This window comes from Phalacrocorax aristotelis, chromosome 16, assembly GCF_949628215.1.
Source record: "Phalacrocorax aristotelis chromosome 16, bGulAri2.1, whole genome shotgun sequence".
NCBI classification, from domain to species: Eukaryota; Metazoa; Chordata; class Aves; order Suliformes; family Phalacrocoracidae; genus Phalacrocorax; species Phalacrocorax aristotelis.
The window spans coordinates 6116696-6139754 of record NC_134291.1 but is presented as its reverse complement, the minus strand read 5'-3'; the positions used below and the strand labels follow the sequence as shown (position 1 = coordinate 6139754).

The 23059-nt window shown below is 52.7% G+C and overlaps 1 protein-coding gene across 5 annotated transcripts; it reads right to left on the bottom strand.

Annotated features, from left to right (window-relative positions):
* Positions 1–9240: 9240 nt before the first annotated feature.
* Positions 9241–21825, bottom strand: ENDOV (endonuclease V). 5 transcript variants are annotated; one of them, XM_075111669.1, is made up of 9 exons: positions 21725–21825; positions 21053–21224; positions 19735–19869; positions 19254–19293; positions 19039–19151; positions 18860–18928; positions 18077–18205; positions 11838–11914; positions 9241–10741 (listed from the first exon to the last, which is right to left on the bottom strand). In XM_075111669.1, the coding sequence occupies exons 1-9, from the start codon at positions 21778–21780 to the stop codon at positions 10711–10713; spliced, it is 822 nt and encodes a 273-aa protein (XP_074967770.1). In that variant the 5' UTR covers positions 21781–21825; the 3' UTR covers positions 9241–10710. The 5 variants fall into 5 exon arrangements, with proteins under 5 accessions (XP_074967770.1, XP_074967771.1, XP_074967768.1 ...); XM_075111670.1 differs by having other exon boundaries at positions 9241–10738; XM_075111667.1 differs by having other exon boundaries at positions 18105–18205.
* Between the last annotated feature and the right edge of the window lie 1234 nt (positions 21826–23059).

Sequence of the window (23059 nt, the reverse complement as noted above, 5' to 3'; positions counted from 1 at the left end):
CCACCCCCAGAGTTAGTTTTAAAGCCATTTCAGAAGAATCCTGATAATTCTGGATCATTCCAAGGCACTGCCTCCCTTGCTGCCAGCTGCAGGAGGAGAGCTCTGCTCTCCCTGGGGGTCCTGCAAACATTCCCCCTCTTACAAATCACTTTTGACCACGTATGTCATAACTCCACTGGTGCCACAGCCTGCAGGACCGGGACCTCCCATGGACGCAGCAGACATACATATCCACTTTAAACGGCACTTTGCATCTCTCTGCTGAATGTTTCAGGGCAGAGTTTGCTTTTTGCACCCCGCAGCTCTCTCTGAAGCGACCCTTCCCCAGCCAGGGCTGACACCGGGCATCCCCTGGCAGCAGGGAGACTGTCCTGCCCACACCGAGGGCAGGGAGCTGCTGGCAAAGCTGCTCGCTCTCTCAGAATATTTTTGCAACCATTTCCCAGGCTCCTCCTCCTGTGATTTTCCCAGCTGCAGCTGAACGCCACCTTGACAGAGCTGAGCTGATTTCTTCCATCCTTTCTATCCATCCCTGATGGCTTACAGAGGGGCTGGGATCTCAGTGGGAGCCTCAAACTCCACCAAGGAGTTTTGGGGGATGTTCCTCCAGCTGGGGATCCCAGGCGGGATCCCAGCTCTGTCCCAGGGGCACAAAGGGGAAGAGCAACCGATTTCCCACCAGAGGGTCCCCAACTAAGCACTGCCCCACCATGGGAGGGGCTGCTGGTGAGCGTGGAGCAGAAAGAAGAATATATCTTCCAAAGCTGATTAAAAATAGATGCAGCATCTCACTAATTATGCTGTGTAATTAGCATTTGTTTTCTGCTTAGCAGAAATCTGCAGGGAGTGAAGCTGAGCTGGACCCCAAGTATCTTATTTGCCCCAGCCTGGGCACAGGAGGCTCATCCCATGGAGTGATGGGCTGCGGTGGGGTCACAGCCCACCCCCAGCAACCCCAGCCCTGGGCAGCACGGGTCCCTGCACCACCTGGAGCTGGGGTACTGGGGCAGCACAGCCCAGGGGTCCCCACACACCCTCTCCCACCCTTAGTTCCCTGTCAGCCCATCTGTACCCGGGCTGTAAGCAACAGATGACAAGATCCACAGCAATGCTGGAAATTAGGTCAGTGATAGCCTGCAGCAGATTTTAACATTTATCATCCCAGTGAGGCTCTTATGCAAGTCAGAGATGCCACAGGGCAGCCCCACACCAGTGGCCGCCCCCGGCCTGGCTGGCAGAGAGCAAAGGAGGGGTGCAAAGGCCTGGATCACCCTGCAGGTCCCCTCTTGCCAGGGAGGGGAGAGGAGAGATGCAGGGCTCCACACACCGACTCAGTGCTTGTGAAAGCCAGGGACTGGCAGCCTCCTCCCAGACACCCGCATGCCCTCCTGCACACCCAGCCTCTCACCCCCATACCCCAATAGGATGGGAAAACATCCAAGGGAACATAACTGTGCTGATTTATTCCCTCCCAGGAGGGGAGCAGGACCCCGACCCCCCAGCAGAGCCCAGAGCGACTGCTGCATGCCCAGCCCCAGCTCACACCAGCCTTTTCTCTCCAGCCCCACCAATGCCATCTGACCCCCAGAGAGTGGGTTGGTTTCTTGCACTGATGCTAGATTCGGGGTGGGTTGTGCTTCACAACTGGTAATGCTTTCTGCTCCTTCCCAGATCACTCACGTGTTGGCGCCATTAGTATTCACGAGCTCTGTGGAGGCATCCGGGGAGAGGAGCCCCCAGCACCAGCCTCCCCGGCACAGCGCTGCCTGCTCGCGCCCAGCCCCAGGAGCCAGATACTGCGGCTCGTCCCAGGGATGCCGAGCTGCCAGATCCCCAGGGATGGCCAGGGCTGACTGGCTCGTCTCTGGGCTCTCTCCAGTAGCGGGAGAGCTCTCTGGAGCCAGATGCACCCACAGCCCCACTACACTGTGCTTGGCTGCCCCGGCTGCAAGTGCTCAGCCCTGCTGCTGCAGCCTCAACCCTTCCTTTGTCCCATCCACCTCGCAGAGCCATCACACACCCGACACCTGGGACCCGTCCCAAGGGCTGGAAGGGGGCACCATCCCCCCACATGCTCCTGCTGCAGCTCTGTCCTCCTTTACCCAACCTCCTGTGTGATTTAGGGAGCAGCCTTTGCACCCTCGGCCGCTTCCCTTGCTCCAGGCGCTGCCACCGCACGGTCCAAGCACAGCTTGGCAGATCCCAGGGAAGGAGGCAGGAGAACAGCAATCGGCGCAGCAGGGGGAGGCTATTTTCAGCAAAATGAAATTTATCCACCTTCAGTTGGAGGGAGAGAGGAGGCCCAGCTGGCTGCAGGGATGGCTTTGCAGACCAGCCTGGCCATGGGGCTTTGACCCCTGGTACCCTCCCTGGGGCTAGGGAGGGGGACTCCACTCAGCGGGAACACCAGGAGAGGCTGTGATGTTCTCGAAGGACAGGGATTTCCCTGGCCCTGATGCTGCCCCACGGGTAGGGTAGAGCCTGGCCACTGCCAGCGCTGCCCTGCCCCACCACCTGCCCCCAAGGCTGTAGTGGTGTCAGTCACGAGCAATAACCACATCACATTAATTGGATACCAGTTTACTGCAAACAAAGAGAAACCAGGTGACATTTACCTAGCAAACTAATTGATACCCAAGTAATTTGCTGGAGAAACCTTGTTATACGCCAGCTGGATTTCCCAAACCCTCCCAATCCTACTCATTACAAACAAGGTTTGTGTGTTAATCAGAGAGCTTTAATCACATTGCTACCCACCACAATTTTGAGCAAGTTACAAAGCTACCAGATTTATCGCAAGCTTTCAGATCTTAAACACTCTCTTAAGAATTTGTTTGATATTTTATTAGCAGGCAATAATGTTCTTCATGAAGAAGACAGACATTTCACTTTCAAGTGATGACACAGGAGCAGAGCCGGCTCGCAGCACCACCTCTCCTCCCTTTCATCCCCTTCCCGTGCCTGTCATCGCAGGCACGCAGGCCTCCCTCCAGACATGCCACTGGCCTGGTTAATCCCACCCTCCTAACCAGCACACAAACAGGAGCTGTTTCCACACAAGAGAAACTGCTCCAGTCAAAACATCAGCTGGGAGAATCTGGTCCCCCCTGGCAAAACCACCTACGTCAGGCAGGGCGTGAGGCAGGAGTCCCTGCATTCACCGGGGCCTCCCAGGCACAAGGTTCTCAGGAGTGCTCAATAAATATAACATTTTTTAAAAAAAAAAAATCAATGCACTAGCTCACAAGCACCAGCAGTGGAGCGTGAACAGCTGGGGGTTTGCAGGCAGAGGTACAACAAGCCAAGCAAGGAGTCCAAGAAAAGCAAGAAAAAGCACGTTCCTAAGGAAACATTCTGCATCAAGCCCTTGAGTTGGGAAGTAAACCAAGAATTAATTACAGGCTGATTTTGTGGCCTTTATTTTGCACTTTTAAAGCTGATCAGGCCTTCAGAACGCAAACAGAGGCGCTCCGAGCGTGCCCTCATGGAAGGAAGCCGATACACAGGAGGACCTGCAGAGCACCCGTGCACGCCCTGGGGAGAGCGGCCAGTCCCTCTTCACCTTCTGTTTTGCCACCCTATCCTCCTCCTTGAGCCCAGGCACCACGCGAGGAGGCTCATTGCCATGTCTGCTCAGCAGCGAGGGCTCTTTGGCCCCCAGTAAATCCAGCCAGTAGCCCAAGAGATGGAGCGGACACCTTCTCATATCCGCCAGCTCCTTCTGATCCCCAGTGCAGGGCAGCCCGTGGTCCCGAGCCCGGTACAGCTGCCTGCAGCTTGGGTCAACCTACCTGGGCAAGGCTTTGCACCTCTGCCCACCGAGGCTCACGGCCCCCTTTGGCCAGCTCCCCTCCACAGGGGCAGAGACTGCCAGCCCTGGGTCTAGAAGTGCAGGTGCCACAAAGAAATCTGGTCTTTCACCTGCCTGAGATGAGAGCATCGCGCATCCCCTGCCTCCCACCCCCCCAGCCCGCTCTCGGGGGCACAGCCCCTGCCTCCAGAAAGGAGCGGGACATGTGCGCACTGCGGATGTGCTGCCTTCTGGGCTGAGCCCTGTACAAGCTGCTCCATCACTGTGATGACACAGCTCATAATTATCTCATTTGCTATTAATTTGGATGTCAAGAGAAATTCCACTCATTTGTTTTTAATTAATATGGCCTTAAAATAAAGCCAGGGGGCTGGCGGGACTCTGGCAAGAGGTGTCTGCATCAGCGTTAAAGAGGATCAACCGAGACCAACAAAAGGAAGAGTGGTTGGGGAGGGGAATTATTTATTTGACAAGAGAATACAACTGCAAGGGAACCTCGCCAGTGCCCACTGCACACACAGGCACCCTGCTGGCACCAACCATTGCACCCAAGGCACAAGAGGCTTCTGGATGCCCTGATAAGGCTCAGCTGCTCCAGAGAGGACCAACACTAAAAATGCCTGTTTCCAGGCAGAGATTGGGCGTCAAAGCTGGGGAACAGCCCCCCATGCGCCAAGCAGAGCAGAAGGGATAGAGCCGATGATGCACAGCTGCCCCAACCAGCCCTACACAAGCCAAACGCACTGGAAATGTGGGAGGGGAAGCTCAGCTGCTTGTGGCAGGAGTTCTGCAGCCTGTGGGTGCACGCTGCACCCAGATGATGGCTTAATGCTACCAGTCTACAGATGGACCTGGTTTGGGAAAGCATGAGGGAGATTGCCCCTCCTAAATCTACCTGACCCACAAGTCAGAAGGGAAGAGGAATGAGAATTGGGGGGCAGAGAGCGGGGGAAATCCCAGCAAAACCACTTTCCCTGTCCTCAGCATAAGCATCCCAAAATACAAGCCTTGGGTCACCAGAGCTCAGTCCTTACGATGCAAACTGCACAGGCAGCATCTAGCCTACCACAAGCTCCAGACACGGAGGTGGAAATTCATCTCAGCCAGCTTTAGACATCTGTGACTGAGTTACTCATCTAGACTCCCTCAATAACCAGAGAGGAAACACAGACTTGCATCTGAAAGCATCTTCTCTCCCTTATCAAGGGACCCCAGATAAGCAGCACACATGCACAGATCTTCCTTCCTGATCTCTAGGTGTCCACAGAAAAATCCCAAAACCATAGAGGAAGCCACTCCGGAGAATCTGTAGCAGAACAAATCATAAATCATTTATCATTTGATTTGCACAAATCTTCCATTTCCCTTCAGATCCTCAGCAGGCAAAGCAAGCTATAAATGAGTGGCTGCAAGGGCTCTCAGGAGGGAGGTGAGAAGCACCTACCTGGAAGGGTGGCACCAGTACTGGGTTCAGAAGGGGAATGGGTTTGTTTCCTTATGCCAGCTCAGGTTTGCATGGAGAAGCTCTTAAGCAGCCTTTAATCTGTCTCTAACTGTGTGCAGGGCTGAGCCTGACCTGCAGCAGCCAAGCTTGCAGTGAGGAGGCTCTGCATGGGGCAGCTCACGTTTAATTAAGCCAGCGCAGGCTGTGTCTGTTGGCGAGTCTAAGGCATGACAGCCAGAAAGGGCTCTCCAACCAGTGCATCTCAGCAGGGCGAGTGACTCCTTCCAGCCTCCCCACTAGTGAAGCCAAGAAATGGTTCCTGACTTAATTACCAGCTTCCTGGAGGAAGGAGCGGGCTGCAGGGCGGCAGCTGGGAGCCCTGGGGGACACGCAGCCCTCTCCTCGCTGTCGTGGCTCGGAAAGCCTCCCGGCCACGTGCGCTGCACACAGATGCCGTGCATGGGAGGCTGCACAGGCCAGGCAGATCCAAGCGTTCCCAAGAACAGGCAGTTCTTTAAAGCTTTCCTACTCACACATCCCCTCCCAGCAGCATGTTCTCACGCAGGGGAGGGATTAGGCACACTCCGCACTCCCAACACGACTCCAGCAGGAATCATTTTGCAGAGCTGTCTTGGTGCCACATCTTATGGAGAGCACAGCAGGGAGGCAGGAAATCCGAACCCACACAGCATACCCCAACAGTATGGCGTGTCCCAACAGTACGGGTGATGGAGCAGCCACCTGGAGCAGGAGGATGTTAGTGCTACAGCCCAGCCCCACCTGGCAGCGTCGGCTGCGCAATAAGGCAGCAGAGGTTGCAGGTTAGTTTAATCAAAGGTAGTCAGCCTTAACCCATCCTCCAGACATGCAGCAGAGCAGCAAGAATTGTGTTACGGTACACAATTTCACTGTAGCGAGAAGCCAAAGAACTATCCCAACAACCTTCTCATTTTTATAGATCCCCCACTGTAGCCCCAAAAGAGGATTCAGTCTCCTTCCTTCATCTCTCCACCTGCTTCCCCTTTGGTTTCACTCCATTCTACTACTTCTTTCCATCCACATCCCAGATTTTTGCCAGCCTTTAGTTACTTATATTTAGCAATTAGCACTAGTGAAAAATTCTGTCCCAGCCTGCAGCCCTTGCCTATGGCCCGGGAGGCATCGCTGCGTGGCCACATCCCTGCTTTGAGTGCCAGGGCCGTGGTCTGCGGCACGCCCAGCTGCTGTTACCCCACAGCTCCAGCCCCACGCCCTGCTCGCCCACCGCACTGAGGAGTTAGTAGCGGTGAGGCCCGTTCAGAGACTCCTGAACAGTCGCAGATAGAAACATTAAAGAGAAAAGTATACTTGGTGATAACAAAAGGCAAGGCTTTGTAAGACGTCAGCAGTAAGTTGTTGGGAACTGGAGAATAAATACTTAACGCCCAGAAAAGCTCATTTCCAGCAAATGCAGAGTTAAAAGCAAAGATCTGAGTTTACTTAGGAAGGACACCCAGGCTCTAGTCTCTGAGTTTCTATTAAGAGGCGGTTTCATGCATTACAAAGCGATTTTCCCTTCCCTAGTTTATAAACCAATTAGATAAAGACCAAGTTAATCCCTTATTGTGTTCAGAGAGCCACAAGTAGACACCAAACACAGAGATTAGTCCCCTTGTTTAACCGCCTCCCCAGGTTTTGGCAGCTGAGAGAGCATCGCACAGTACAGGTAAATATTAAACCCAGGCAGAACAGAGCCCTCGGCTCCACCGGCTCTGCAGAGAGGGCTGCAAGCTCTCACCACAAAGGCAACATCCCTCCTCCCCCCCCCCTATCAAGGTGACTTTAATCCAAAGTCATCTATCTGATCTCCGGAGTTTACCGGCACTCAGAATAAGAGGAGTGCAGAGACACACCAGGTGATGCAGAGAGAAGCAGCAGCAGGCAGTGATGCCTGGGGGAAACAGTGCGTAGTGACGCTTTTTGTCCTTTTTTCTTTGCTGCTGTTCACTTTTTCCCACTTCACCCCTGCAGGCAGAGGCAGCTCCCCAGCAGGGAGGCAGGCTGCAGCGCACGGGCCAGCCCCAGCGCAGGCCTTCAGCACACCAGAAAGCCTGGAGCGCAGCAGGAGGCGGCAACCGCCAGCTGCAGGCCCAGAACAGCAAAAGCCTCACATTCCTATTGAGGAACCGGGCTCAACATAGCCCAGCTCATGTCTTTTGCTACAGAACCTCCACCAACTGGCACACCCCAACCCTTTCATGGCCAAACACCAACCAGAAGCACACGAAATCACCAATATATCAGGAGAGCTTAAAACTGCAGACACTCACCCGCTTGAGCTACGCAGCCAGGTCAGGAGGAGCTACAGTCCCACCTGCTGAGGAAACCCCTTTTCGAGCAAGGCAATCCCCAGAGCATGAGCTGCTCCACTCCCCGACAGACCCCTCCCCTGGCACAGCTGAGCCAAATAAAGTGCTTCACCACCACCGAGATAAATTTGCAGTGGGAGTAGTGTGACCTAGAATTTACAATGAGCCTGGGCTGGTCCTGTGGCACCCCAGCACAGGCAGGCTGCTCCTGGGGCCAGCAAAGGCCAGATGAAGGCAATCAGCAAAAAAAGATGGATTTCTCTGGTGTTCTGCCCACAAGATCTAAGAAACACCCACTCCCTGCCCTCAGCACACTGTACGTGCCTAAATTTGTGATAGGCTTTGCAAGACCCTGTCCCCATGGTTTAGTAGAGTTGCTGCTTCGCATGGGGTTGGAATAAGAAATGGATGAACCGTTTGTTGCTGACAGTGGTCCTATGGCTCCTGGGAAGAGCTGGGGAGGGTCCCAGACCAATTCCTCCTATTAAGAACTCACTAGTTAACACCTCTGCCCCTACTGGTCAGGGGGGTCCTGCAGGGCTCACCGAGTCCAATAGTTCTGGCAGAAAGGGAATGGAGGGTGTTTGTGCTCAGAGCTGAAGGCCCTCAGCTGTGTGCCAACATGGGGAGGGCAGGAGATGGTTTTAGGGGGTGCAGGGGTTCCCACCCCAGCAGACAGCTGTACACAGCAAGTCCTTCCTTGTTAAGCCAGATTAAGTTTCCTGCTGCTAATTACACAACACTCCTCCCTTGCAGGAGGTCACTGCCAGGGCTCCCTCCCCATCACACCTAGGAGCTGGGAAGCAGCGCTTTGGCTGGGCTCCCGCTGCCCCCCAGAGAGCTCTGGGTGCCTTCACAGTGGATGAGGGAGGCGGCAGCACCAGGAGAGGCTGTTCCCACGGCATTCGGTTGTTTCACTGGTTTCTCAAACCAGCCATCAGCGTATTTGCAGGGCTGCACCCTGTTCCCTCGAGACAGGGGACACAGCAGTGTCAGAAGAGGTGCTGCGTCTGTGGCATTGCGAGTGAGGCAAGAAGGCTGCCCTCGTGTCCCCTTGGCCAGGGAGGGCTGCCCGCCAGCCTCCTGCCTCCCGCATCCCCATCCCCTGCCAAAGCCAGCGTCAGACGCAAACCCAAGGGGTTCCTCTTACCCTGGCCTGCCAGGCAGCCCTCCTGATCCCACACCCATCACCAGGATCAAAGGAGCACCCTTCACTATGATGTGTTTTTCTTCTTGGTCTCTGTCCACCCACACAACAAACTCCCATGTGAAAATGGCTTTGAGGATTCCCAGGAGATGGCATGCTCCTCTCGGGGCTTGAAACCTGCAGCTGCTTCTGGCTTTATCTTAGAACAGATCAATCAGCAAGGGTTTTTGGGGAAGCACCCTGTCAGCACCTGTCCCCCTCTTTAACACTCCCAAGGACGGGCCCAATGAAGCTCCCCAAACGGGCCCCCGGGGAGCCAAATTCGTTGCTTCCTCCCTTTTCCCACCTGGGTTTCAGGGTGTAGCACTGAAGGCGGAACCAGCCCAGACTCCGATCTAGCAGATGCTGCACAGACACGCGAAAGGGGCTGAATGTCCTCTATACCCAAAGCAGCACTGAGACTGAGGTGACAATGAGAAAAAGAGCAACAAAAAGCTGCAAGATAAATTTATGCAAAAGTTAAGTGCTTGGCAGTTCAAAAAAACAGCCCACAGGAGTCCTGACCCTGAGCACCCCTCTCCAACCCCAGGAACACATCCTTTTTCCTCTTCAGGGCAGGAGGTTACACAGCCGTGTTTTTTTAAATCAACATGCCAGAGTTTTGGCTGTGTTCAGGTACACTTGTATCTGCTCCAATTTTCTTCAGAAATGGTCAGGAATAACCTGCTGAATACAACCAGGAACCCACACCTTTGGAGGAAAAGCTTTAGCCCTGCAAATTGTACAAGACTCGCTGTATTGACTCAGGGATAGAAACTGCTTGTTCTGTGCTCTGCTTTTAAGGCAAAGCTTCGCAATTGACTTAACTGATGGGTGCTGGTCCAAGCATCTGGGCACAGAGAGCTTCCTCCTGACCTGACCCAAGCGCTCCCTGTTCACTCAGACTGCAAAAGCTCAAGCCTGGGATCTGGCCACCCTGGATGATTTGTGTATTAGGAAGGAATTCCCTCCCCATTCTCCTTGATGGGAAATTCTCCTTTCCCCTGAGACGATCTTTCCTTAAGGGAGAGCTGGTCTGCACCATGAGCCCCCTGCCTCGGTCACTGCGGAGAGGGTCACAGTAACACCGAGCAAGTCTGGGTGCTGTAATGCCCTTCCATCTGAATGGTGCTTCAGCAGCAATGTAGAACAAGTTCCCTCCAAGACCAGCAACACCAGAGCACCATGTGCCCATCACAGTGACCCGCACACGGCCTCTGAGGTCTGGTCGCTGCTGCAAGGCACCGAGGCAGCAGGCACTCAGAAGCCACTGACACCAAATAGACAGAAAGCTTCTCGGGTACTGGAGCTCAGACCTCCGAGCCTCTTCCAAAATCCACAGCAGACTGTTGGCTCCATCCCCTCCCTCGTGAGTCACACGCCCACCTGAAACACAGCGTCCTCTGCCCGTCTGTCAGGACCAGCCGGAGCTGCGTACTGGGCTTCTGTTCCCCGGAGATGTGGTGCAAAGTGAATGTGAGAGTACAGGCTGCAGGGACTGGGTGGATGCTGTTCCAAAAACGACAAGAGGGAAGTCTCTGTGCCACAGAGGTGTGGTGGGAGCCACAGACCAGCTCTGGAGTTTGTTTATAACTCAGTTAAGTGCCTCAGCATCTCTTTGTAAATCAACCCCTGCAACTCCCCAAGCACTCAAGTAACAAGCGTACGTTTGCTTACACAAATATTTTTACAATGGTTAAAAATCAACCCTGAGAAATATGCCCTACACATTATCCTTGGAGAGAAGCTGGTCCACCTGCCCACCAGACCCACGCACAGTGGCTGGCATTGTCCTGACGGACGCGGCCTTGCGCCGCTCTCCCCTGGGGTGGCACTCGGCTGTTGCACTCGACAGAACCACAGTCTTGGTGAAGGAGAGGATCCAGTGAAAAGGAGCCCTGCAGTCTCTTCTGGCATCACACTAATCATCCAGCTCAGTCTCCTTTTTTCTGCTAGGAACAAAACCAAAGAAGGGTCACAGACTTAAAAAAAAAGTAGAAGCCAAGAAGACCAAATAACTATGTCATTTGGTGAATACAGGGCTCAGACACGCAGGTTTTAAGATATATGATCATAAATGGAATGAGTTTGGTTCTTCTGTTGCACAGACCTCCAAACTAGCTAGCCTTTGTGTGAGCTTCAGCATCTGCCATGGCAGGAAGGTGTAAGAGGTGTTAGAGCTGAAGCTCCAGCGCAAACAGGGGACACCCAGCCTGGCACTGCCCAGGGCTCCCCCCACGGCCTGGTCATGCTGTGCAACTGCCACTACAAGAGCAGAGAAAGCCCCTTCTTTTGCTTCTGGCTGCATGATTCAAAGAATAGGGGAGCTGAGCAGAGCATGATGAGTTGCACCAACCAGGTGTCCTAAGGTTTCCGTAAGAGCTGCCTCAGTCAGCGTAAGCAGTCCCTCGCTACTGCCACCAGCAACCTTCACTCTTTCTGGTCCATCAGGACCCTCAGAGCAGAGTGGGCTTTGAGGCCTGACACACATCATTCATCCCTGAGCAGCTCTTCAGGCAGGACTATGTGGTGTCTGTCCAGCCTGGTATTGGTGTGGGTCTGAGGGAACCCAAAAACACTCTCCTGAACAGGCAGTGTAGCCACAACACAAGGAACTCCTAGATGCCAGTGGAGTTGCTATGGATTTACACCATTTAACAGAGCAGCTGCTGGCCTACATTATGTAAGGGCGGGGAGTCTGACCCTCCCCTTGCCTTCTGGGGGCAGAAACTGGCTCCCTGCAGGATATTTCTGTTCACCCTCATGTCACACCTGTAGGCGTTAGTGCTTTGCTTATCGCAGGCACCGGAAACAGACCAAATCCCCAGTGACCTTCCCCAGCCTAGGACACAGTGCTCTGCAGAAGAAACGTGTGAAGTAGCATGGCTACAATCGCCAGAAATCACCCTTTATGGAGGCAGCATATGTCCTGATGTCACTTGAGCTCACCTTGTTACCCTGTCTGTCCCTTTAATGCCATTACTGAAGATCATCACATGAGCAGATCCCCTTTGGAGAGGCAGCTGCTTGGGCTGCCCACACACCTACCTCTCCGGCTCAGAAGATATGACCTCCAGTGGTGAACACAGCTGCTTCCGAATATACTCCCTCGATCTAATATCAGCCTGGAATTAAGAAGGAAAATGAGTGAAAATGGATTGATCAGCCTGCTTGGTGCCTCCCCTTTGTTATCTCAGTATGCCCCTGCACACCCTGATGTCAGTGCATCACAAATAGCTCTCGTATGACTGTGCTGCAAAGAGGAACCTGTGTGTTTCTTTCCTTGTTTGGTTTCTGTGCCTCACTGCAAGCTGCTTGGGAGAATGAAGACTCAAAATGAAGAAAGAGAGGGTCCTGGATCAAACGGCCTTACTGGAGCACAGTCCATTTCAGAAGCAGAAATTACATTCACTGAACTCTCCTGTCTGCCCCTTTACTTCTCATAGTAAGGAGGTGAGACATCGGGCACAGACAGTTCTTGCCAGCCAGTGCCCAAGGTCAGCTCAGCCCTGACCCACCCCAAGCATGACAGGATAAACAGCCAAAGTGGGACCCAGACTGGGTCTCCTCAGCAAATCCCAGCTGCAGCTGAGCGCAGCCAGCCTTCACCAAGGCTCCCTATGAGACTCAGAGGATGAACTAGCACAGGTTTCCAGCACACACTGCAGTGCAGCGAGCCTTCCTGCAGCAAGCACTGACCCAGCTGGAATCTCTCGCCTTACACCTACACTGAATGGCTACTCCTCATCGTCCAGGGATGTGACAGGCCAGCAGGGATTTCCAGAGGCTTAGTAAGAAGAGGTGTTCGCTGGCAAAGGGAGAGTTGCTGAGGTGATGGGCCGCTTTTCCATTTTGCCCTGTCTCTACACCAGAACTGCAACTTCCCTTTCATGAACCCTGGCAGCAGAGCCAGGAGAGACTTGGGAGTCTGCGAGTGGTCTAGTGCTTTCATCCTTTCAACCAGCCCAAATGACTTCTTCCACAAGTAGGCACCTCCAAATGCAATGCAGGAGGATGTAACCAAGCAGCTAAGCTCCATCACAGGGTTCCCCAGCAATAGGGGCAGGGTAAGTCTTCCTTCCCTCAAGAGGAGATACTCCAAAAAGTAAACCAGCTCTCCCATTGAACCAACAGAAGCTGCTCTACCACCCTCACTCTGTAAAAGGATCACACGCTGTGATCACATGCAGGTCTCTGCAGTGCTGAGGAGTTCCTGAGCATCAGCAAAATGCCCGCAGATAAAGATGCCTGAAAAAAATGGCTCCCCTTCAGCCCAGGACTCTGCCCACCCTTCTATTTCTTGGGATCTTCTTCACCCCTTTTGCTCAAAGCTATCAAAATTCTTCAGCCTATACTGATGTACAAAAGCAGTATGTCCCCTGGCCCCCAGAAAGTTGCTGGAGTGCCAAACCCATATGGATGTGAAGGCAGATCTCTGCAGCACTGCAAGACAATTTAGCATTAGACAGTGGCTCATAGATCCCTCCTCAAAAGGTGGGGAACTACTAGCGCATTGTATTGACTTTTCCCAGAGCAGCAGGATGTCCCACGGACTCTGCTGCAATAACCTTCACTGTACACCCAGTGAAAGAGAAGCTGTGTCCCAGGACTATGCTAACAGGGACTCACACTGGCGTTGCAAGCAGGCGCACGCCGCAGCCTCCAGGCACACAGCACTCCAAGATCATCCATGGTCTTTACAGCTGTGACACTGGGATGTTCCCAAAGGAGCATATGGCCACTCATCAGCTGAGAAATGGCTCTCTGCCCTCCACAGTGACGCGGTTTAACCACAACACACAGCAAACTGTAAATTGAGAAGGGGAACAGGGCTATAGAGAGGGCTGTGAAGATTTTGGGACCATGGCAATCTACCAGGCGAGTTCTCAGCAGGACAGGGGATGAAATGAGACGTTGGCATTGCCCATTCTTGTATCCATCCCTTTCCTTCCTCTGTTCCAGCAGTTGTATGATGCAGCAACAGATGGAGAAGCACGCCACTCATCTGCTGCGTATCCTTTTCCCTAGGCAAGAGCTTGGCTCATCCTGCCTATGTGCCTGATGGGCTGGCTGTGCAATGGTAATTATGCAGCTACAGCAGGTAAAAACATCCACTGAAAGCAAACAGAGACAAGACACAAGCACATCCTTGGCTCTATCACTTGGCAGCAGCGGCAAGGCAAGGGACTGACACACCTTTCACACTGTCCTCCCTCATGAGTCCAATGGCAAAGCTGCCAAGGAAGACAACAGGAGCAGCTTAGATGCCAGGCTGTATCCGTGCTCTGGGATCTGCTTTCCAGTACCAAAATCAAAAGGAATAATGTTAAGACTCTACCGCATTCATGGTTTACTGCCCTCCTCGCTTGAAATTGAGCTTAGAGCCACCACCAAACCTCATCAAATGCACCCTCATGCAAATGTCCAGTTCCTCCCTTCCTCTTCTGATACACTCTCCTCTGATTTAAGCCCTCCTGAGCTCACATGTCTTACCAGCAATGCAGGGTAGCATGTGTCAGAGTGGGGCAAGGAGAACACCAACGGAAATCCCAAGAGCTACAGAAAATGTTGCTGGACATTTACTGGATGTTCTTGTTCCCCAAAAGTGTTATTGTTCAGCTTTCCAGTGCAGAAGACTCTCAGATGCTATCACAAGCATGCAGATCCTGGGCTCCTGGAAAACTTCGAGAACGGGCAGTTGATTTTTACATTCCCTCAAAGTTTTCTTCTTTTTTAGAAACTTCCTTTCTCAAAAACACTGCTTCGCCGTGACATTTTAGAACAGCTGCTGTGCCCCACCTCAAAGGCAGAGTGTCTCTCTCGACTTAAAAAGCAGTATGTGACCTTCTCAGCTGGAAAAGCTTCACAGCATATGATGATCATGCTAATAAAGTGGGTTAACACATCCCCAGTGGCTGTCCTTGAAGCATTTGCTACTCTCATCACTGTTCTACTTCTGAAGAGCCTCTCCCATACCTCAAGAAGCTCCCCGCCACCCCTCCATCCCTGCTGCCGCTAGCCAGACCTCTCGGTGGAGGCTCTGCCTGCTTACTGCTGGCAACGCAGCTCCACAACTGGTTAACAATTCTGCAAGCTTGAGAATGAAAAATAGTTACATAAGGGGTGGTTTGTTTGGGAGATTTTTTTCCCTTCTCTCTATAATTGGACAGTTTCATAACTGAACTGACAAATAACTTTGATCACTCTTCAGGATAAGAGATTACGTGATGTATTTTATAACAAGGGAAGGAGGTTGTTCAATAGAGTCCCTACTGGGAGACCAAGGTAGCAAGAGACAGATCTACAAACTATTTTTCTAGGGAAGAAAAACCCCAACCCCATTCTGCTGGTAACATAAGCTAATGCTTGATTAGGTGGCAAGTTACCGGCCAGTCCTCACTCCTAACACAGCGCTGAGAGACAGCTTAACTCAGCGTATTAACCAAGAGGCTAATCAATAAGATGGTTAACTGTCCCGTAATAATCCTCACAGATTGTTTCTATTTTCAGAGGGGACTAGTGCTGGCATTAGGGTCTGGAATTGTCGCTTTGCCTATTTTACGAGGGGCAGTGGTGATCCCTGTGTACACAGCAAGCTTGCAGCGGGGGGCACAGCTGAACAGAGTTAAGAGTTTCAGGATATCAGCTACTGATTTCCCTGCTGGGCAGCAGGAGTCATGCACACAGAGGAGAGGGATGATGGCTTATTTCTCAGTTCTCCTAAGGGCAAGTGTTCAATATTTCACATGAAGTGACCTACAGAAATTCACAGTTCTGGGCAGGCCTACTTCTGTCCTTCTTGGTGGGCTGGAGCAACATCAGGCTGTCCCATCAGCCACATCCTGAGCCAGCAGGAACCAGCTGGGCAAGGTGCCAGCTGGAGCTAAAAGGATCATCAAGTGCGCTGGAGGCTGGTGTGCAGCCAACCAGGAACCTGAAACAGTGAGAGCAGAAAAATCAGTCCCAGCGCAATCCCTGTCAGCTGGAAAGCGTTAGTAGCTTCTGTTTCCCCACCGTGCATGGGGATCCCGGGTCTGAGTGGGCCTGGAGTGTGGGCCAATACTGGAGAGGGGTTCTGACCTCTGCCAGAAATAGGCAAGGGCAGTTGCCCTCAGGAGGGCTTGTTATTGTTCCAGTGCTACTCAGTTTGAATGATTTGCTTATTATTCTGGAATGACAGCTCCTGCCTACCTCAGTCCCTGTCTGGGTAGCTCCAAATGACCAAATCTCTGCAGAAGAACCTCAAAATCTCAGAAGCTGTCTGGGGAGAGAGAACACTCCCATGCAAGCAAAATTCTCCCAGATCAGCCTTGCGCTTATGCGTGGAATAAGGACTAAGTGGGATGTAAATACCGATTGTAGGTGATAATGAACATCCCTCTGCTTTCTCTGAAAGACCACTTCTCTCACCTGCATCACAGCCACAGTTCCTTTGGCAGCACAACCACGTTGTGGGCTGAATGCAAATCAGACTGTTTCTGATCACTGCCTAGATACTGTTGCATGCCCAAGAAGCACAACATACCCTATACAGACTGGCCGGCCATACCTCTAGGAAAGTAGACAGTTTAAGCTCCCACAACAGTTGCACAGCACCACACACGCTGCAGCACAGTACTGCCTTCATACAAACCATAAACACGGCCTCAAGAAGGTTTGGGCAGCTGAGGTCTCTTAAGAGCATTATACTTCTAGAGCTACCCCAACTTACAGGTTAAGAGCTAATGATCCAGAAGTCTTTCACAACACTGGGAAAGCCATAAGAACATCACCCGTCAGGTCTGGAAGCTTGTTCTGGGGACATACCATAGCAAAAGTCAGTTACCCACGGCAGGACTGCCCGCAGCTGCCTTCTTCCTAACTCCAGCTTCAGGCGCTCAAGAGCTGAGGCTTCCAGCACTGCCCTGTGTCGAGGTCTGTGACAGCTACCATACAGAGGAACTGCAGCATGGAAACCACTTAAACCATGGAAAGGTTTAAGTGTCCTTATCTCCCGCCATCCCTCCACGTCTACAGTAAACACACCCTTTTGGATTTTTAACCTCTCTGTAAGGAAAGTGACAACAATTCATTCCATCACTTTAAATAAAGGTCGCAGTTAGGGGACTGGAAGAGTCTCAGAACATAGCAAATCCTGGAGATAGTTGGAAATGAAATGAGGGTGATGAAAAGCTCCAGGACACCTTTTTGTTTCCAATGGGAATGCTTTTCCCCTTTCCTCTGAACATGCCGAACTGCAGAGCTTGCTCAGAGCTCTGCAGAGGCATCTGTCCCTTGCTGGAAGAGATTACATAAGAAAATCTATCAGCCTACTCCTGCTGGCAGGTAGTGGTTTATGAGATCAGAAACTCCAGTTCTGGTATGGACACTTCAAGGTTTGTTTTGCTCTAAGGTGTTAGATTTTTGTCTGGTTTATAACTATAGACTCAAGACTGTTTTCAGAAAACACTGCAGTACCAATGAGAAGCTCCTGTGTGCAGAGACTGCCTAACAGCCCTCAGCAGGATCATCTTAGTGCTGCTGTGAGGAGCTGCAGAGCAAAGGTGGCCAGACACCTGACAAGCACGGCGGTGCAGCAGTGCGAACGGCGTGTTCCAGGGCAACGCCGTGAGCGCGACTGTCTGAATGGGCCCTGCTCCCTGGACAGCCGCTGGGTCGGGCCTGCTTGAGCCACTAACAGCAGGGTGTCCCTGAGAGAAGGGAAGCACCTGACAGGCCAGAAGTCCCAGAGGCTTTATGCTTCTCCAGATTCTTTCCTCAAGCCCTGCTTAATTAGTCTGACGCTGAGCCTTGGTGGCAGCTGTGGCTCACTGACAGTGATCCAGTACTGTCACCTACCGGCTGGCTGCTGCCCCAGAGCCTGCAGCTCCTTGCGGAGTGCAGTACCAGGGAAAAGCCCAGAGGAGCAGCACTGCGGTCTGTGCTAGGCTCTAAGTGCCCAGGAAAACTGCATTTCCAGCTCCTGTTTATTAACATCAGTATCATAGAAGTTGCCTGCAGAGAGGAACCAAGAAATCAGTCAGGCTGCGTCTGCAGCAAGGGCCGTGTGTGCTCGCAGGCACTGCATCAGAAGAACAAGCAAGGAAGAAGGAAGGATCAGTTAACTACCACATAAACAACAACACAACAGGCTGGGGAAGAACAGGCCAGCAAGGTGGGTGCCAGCTGCAGAACTGTCAGTTGCAGACAGGTGGCAAACTGAGGCTCGGAAACATTGCCACAGGCTTGGCACCCACAGCCCCCTCTGCTGCCTGCCTTCCCCTTCCTCAGCTCCCCTGCTTTTGTACCTGACGGATGGGCTCTGGGATCCGGTACCTGCAGCAGGACTTGACTAGACGCACGGCTGTCTCCAAGCACACCCTGTGACCCACAGAGATATAAAGCGGCTTAGAGCTGTTGTTGTAGCTACGCAGGACCTGTGCATTCAGAAACAAGAAAGATCAAATACTTAAGAGGCTTATTTTAACAAATACAGAGTGAATTATAAGCTAGCCAGTTGCCTTCAGAAGGTGGGATGGTGGCTCTGTATTTGGTAACTCTCAGCCTTCCTGATCTTCTACCTCCCAGTAACTCCTCATGGGGACTGTTTGCCCTTTTGGACCCCTGTGGCCCTTCCCCAAATGCCTCACGCCGCTCTGGGAAGCAGTGAGACTTGCTAACGCAGACTATGTTGAAATAACACCAGACGCAGGAGTTTCTTACATCTGCCTGTTTCCTGTGCAGCACTCTTCTGAGTCAGATGCTCCCATATTTCATCCTGGTAAGTGGCTACACAATTGGCACCTCTCTGTGATGGTGGTTCACAAACAGGGGTGCTGGAGCATGGCACCTCAGATGACATAGCCATGGGCATGAATATATCCAACACCTGAACTGTCAACTCTTTTTATGAATGTTTCAGCTCACAGGAAGGAGAAAGCAGTGATACTAGTCACCTGTTGACACCACATCTCCCTGAACTAGTATCACTGAGACATTCCCACTATAGAGACAACATCCTCCAGCACTCTCTGCGACACAAAGCTGGAAGACTTAACGACCAAGCGAATAGGAAATTCCCCATGGCTTACCGTGCCCAGGACTCTCCCTGAAGTACCTGCCAGTGGGAACGTATCTCCTTCCTTCTGCAGGGAACGAATCTAGGGATAAACACAACACCAGGTCAGTTGGTTAGAAAGTACTTTTATGTGGCTGTCCCAATTCTCTTGGGATATTAGAGAGTGGAAATAAATTCCCAGTCTTGCCTAACCTGCTCTCTGTGCAGCTCATCCCTGACCAAGCCATCCACCTGCAGGAGGTTCTTGGCCACTCCAATGCATGGTAGATCCGTCAGGACTCCGAGGTGACAGGCCACACCAAATCCTGCCAACAACGACTCACTGTAACTGGAGGACACCAGAGAACAGGAATCTCAAGCAGCCGCAGGGGAACCCTGGAAAGCAGGGCTCTCCAGTGAAGTCCTACCTCTGGGATGGAGCAGGCCATTCCCATCTACAAGAAGTACCTGAAAAGTCAAAACCAAAATGTTATTTCCTGTACACTGAGAGCCACTCCAGTAAGCAACCAGTGATACTGGCCCTGTGAGGAAGGAGAAGTCTCTCTCAGTTCTTTCACTTCTCTCTATAAGGGTCTTCCTGCAGCACTGTCTATGCCTGACTCTGAACAATCAGCAGCATGAGCTCTTAGTGGCTGACAGCACTCTTCGCTGGTGCTGCACACAGAACAGGACTCCCATGGCCAAGGGAGGCCTGGCTGTTCTTCGCTTAGCACCCCTGGCCCCTACGGAAAAGGCAATAGATGCTTCGATACAACTCTGACACTGCACCCTCCGCCCTGCCAGTGGGAAACAGCCAGACAGTGCAGTCCCAGGAAAGGGAAGAACACCTTCTAGCAGTACTCTCTGCCCTCATGACATCTCAACTTGAGACAAAGAAATATGCCACACCTGAGGTTTGAGCTTGGGCTCCTCCTGCTGAAGTCTCTGAACAGCTTCCACCAGGAAAGGGACCTCGCGGAAGGCTAAGAATCCTGCCACGTATGGGGCGCTCACAGCCACCATCCGGCAATCCTCGTACAGCACCTGGGAGCAGTGGGACAGTGCAGAGACAATGACCTCCTCGACTTCGCTGGTTAGCTCCTGACTGTTTCAGGGGCATCTCCTCTGGTTTATGTCCCCTAATGTAATCTTTTAAAAAATACTCTGCTTCTGGATTTCTCCCACAAAGTCAAGGCCATTGGGTTGTGTCATTCTGTCACTCAGAGAAGTGGGTGGATAATGGTCTGCAGAGAGAAGAGGGCTGGGCATCACCTACCATACCCTGCTTGAGAGTGAAGTCCTTGAAACAAAATTAGGGCAGCTATTCAGACAGACAGCAGGGGACCTCAGAGTTCACCCAGTCAGAGCATTATCAAAGAGTGTCTGTCTCTGTGCAGGGGGAGGCCAAAAGAAACCCTGTAGGACAGGATAAAAAAACATTTGCGCAGGGCAAGTCAAGAATCAAGGCAGGATTTCAAACCCAGTTCATAAAAATCCCAGCAGCCAGTATCAAACTTTATTTCTCTGCTTGTTATAGGTTTTACAGTTAAAGATAATTTTTATATCGTTTTGAAAGCTGGGAAAGAGACCAAACATCGTTATTAATTCAAGTAAAATGACTGTGGGAAGTGGTATTCATGGCGGTTCTGAAAAGGGTTTTATATATCACATCCCATATTATTAGCTGATTCCCAGCAAGAACTCACAAACAGGGCGTCTGCTGTTTGAGTGCTACAAATGCTTTCATTTCCTCTCTCAATTGGCACTGAATAACGACGGTGCTTTCTGTCTCCGTCTGGGTAGTGGCCAAGACTGATTATTTTCAACATATACCAAACCCAGTTGCAGACTTCTGTGCCTAACCACGGACTACATCTCATCACAGTATTTTCTGATTTACCAACTAACTCGAACGCATACTAAAGCTATCCCTCAATGCCTTGAAGTTCCCAGTAATCCTACGAACCTCTCGCAATTAGGAGCAGCTTGCATCACATCCTCCTAAACTTACGTTTAAATCCTTACATGTATTTTTTTCTGTATTTATCTTTCTTGCAGAACATACGGTTGGAGGCTTTGTTGAACACACACGTGACACCTTACTGATGTTCTGTGAAGCAGAGGTGTGGTAGATAATGGTCTTTGTGTAGGTTTTCTATAAAAAAACCTCGGGTTATTGCACACCTAGACACAACCCTAAGGAGTGAAGCTCTTCATTTGCCGTTACCTCAAGAGCCGGGTAGCTGAGAACGACCAGGGAAGCGCAGGCGCTGGTGTCATCTCCTTTGATATAAGATAAGTCCACACCTCCCACTCTCTCCAGTCCTGTAAAACTTGAATCCTTCTGCCACTCCTCGGTGTCCTCCTCTACCACGCTGGCTTTTAACTGGGCCTGTTCTCTAGCGAGAGACCGCACGGCCGCGGTGAAAGGGGTGCCCCTTCCTCCTCGGTTCCAGGCCTAGCCCAACGCCGAGGCCCCGCTCCGTCCCGGCCAGCGCGAACCGAACCACACCGCCGGGTCGGGCTGCGCCCCGTGGCCGGCGGGCACGGGAGGAGCCCACGGAGCCAGAGCACCGGGGGCTCCTCTCCAGAGGTCCCATAGCTTGTGGGAATGGGAACCCCTCCACTTCCTCCGAAAAGGGGACCCGGGGGATGCAACTCCCCTCGCTTTGCTTGTCCTCCCGCAGGGCCGCGGGTGAGCGGGGCGGGGAGTGAAGGGGAGCCAAGGGAAGGGGACCCCGCCGCGGCCGGCCCGGTACCGAGAGGGAGAGACGAGGGGAGTCCCGCCGGGCCCCTCCCCCTCCCCACACCAGGCCCAGCCCGGAACCCGCGGCCGCGCACGGTTGCCATGGTAACGGCACCCCCCCCCGCGCATGCGCAGGGCGCCCCCCGCCGTTACCGTTCCCAGCGGCGGAGCGTGGCCTCCGGCGGCGGCTCCGCCGCGCGCCCCGACATGGCGCCACGCCGGAAGCCCGTGTCCCACCGTGTGTCCCCCAACACACACACCCCCGGGAACGCGGGCGGAGAGCGGCCGTTCCGTGCGCGGCGGCGGAGGATGCGGGGGCAGCGGCGGGAGCGAGAACGAGCTTTATTAAGAAACAGCTCCCGGTGGCGCGGGAGAGGGGCCCTGCCCCGGGGGCTAACGGGGCGGCGAGCAGCGGCGGGCTCTGCCGCAGCCCACGGCCAGAGGCGCAGGCACTGAAGGAGCAGCTTCCCTCGGAAGTTTTGTTTTTCCAGCTTGGTCCCGATTCTTCTTGTGCTGGTACCGGAGGGGAGGAGGGGGCAGCTGCTGGGAGGAGGAGCCTGGTCTGCATCTTGGTGACAATTAAGTGGCAAGAGACATGCAGAGCACAAAAACCAAACAAACACAAACCAAAATCAACGCTTTTCTCAGCACTAGTGAATGATGATTTTTTTTAAAAGCATCTTTATCAGGTTGTTTTGCGTTTTCTTTATGGTATCTTCAAAAGTCTCTATGTATACGTGCAGCCTTCTGCTTCTCTACCATCGCTCTGATGCACAAGATCACCTAATCTTTGCATCATACTTCTGGTACTGTTACCTCAAAAGTATATATATTCTTCTTGGATGAAATGGAATAGCACAGGAATTAGTAGTTAAGAACGGATCACAGTTAGGATTAGAAACTAACACCTGACAATTTTAAATAATGCTTAGGCCAGGTAAGAGGGTATTAGCAATGCATGCCTCACCAACAAGAACCTCCTAAAAGACTGACAGTGGAGACATGATGCCACAGAGAAGGGTGTGAAGATAAGGGAAGGCCAAGTATGAAGACACCAGCGATAAAGGGAACATCTTGGCCCAGAAGGCACCAAAGCACAAAGCTGGGGGAAAGGTAATTCTGTCAGGGGAAGACTGTGACCACCGGCTCCATGGGGGAACAAGAGGCTGGGGAGCAGCTCTGCAGAGGGACCAGGGGGTTCTGGTCAACGGCAAGTTGAACGTGAGCCAGCAGCGTGCCTTGGCAGCCCCGAGGGCCAGCCGTGCCCTGGGGGGCACCGAGCCCTGCATCGCAGCCGGGCGAGGGGGGGGATTGTCCCGCTCTGCCCCGCGCTGGGGCGGCCTCACCCCGAGCGCTGTGGGCAGGGTTGGGCGCTGCAGGACATTGAGGGTATAAAGCTATGGGAGAGGGTCCAGAGAAGGGCCATAAAGCTGGTGAAGGGTTTAGAGGGGAAACCGTACGAGGGGTGGCTGAAGTCCCTTGGTTTGT

What these genes read in the sequence shown, in the direction of transcription:
- ENDOV (XM_075111667.1), bottom strand. Translation starts at nt 21,780, where the DNA reads ATGTCGGGGCGCGCGGCGGAGCCGCCGCCGGAGGCCACGCTCCGCCGC. An exon ending in CAGGGAGAGTCCTGGGCACG is followed by an intron (nt 18,206 to 18,859) that starts GTAAGCCATGGG and finishes CTGAATGCACAG; the next exon opens with GTCCTGCGTAGCTACAACAA. An exon ending in CTAGTCAAGTCCTGCTGCAG is followed by an intron (nt 11,915 to 18,104) that starts GTACCGGATCCC and finishes TCTTAATTCCAG; the next exon opens with GCTGATATTAGATCGAGGGA.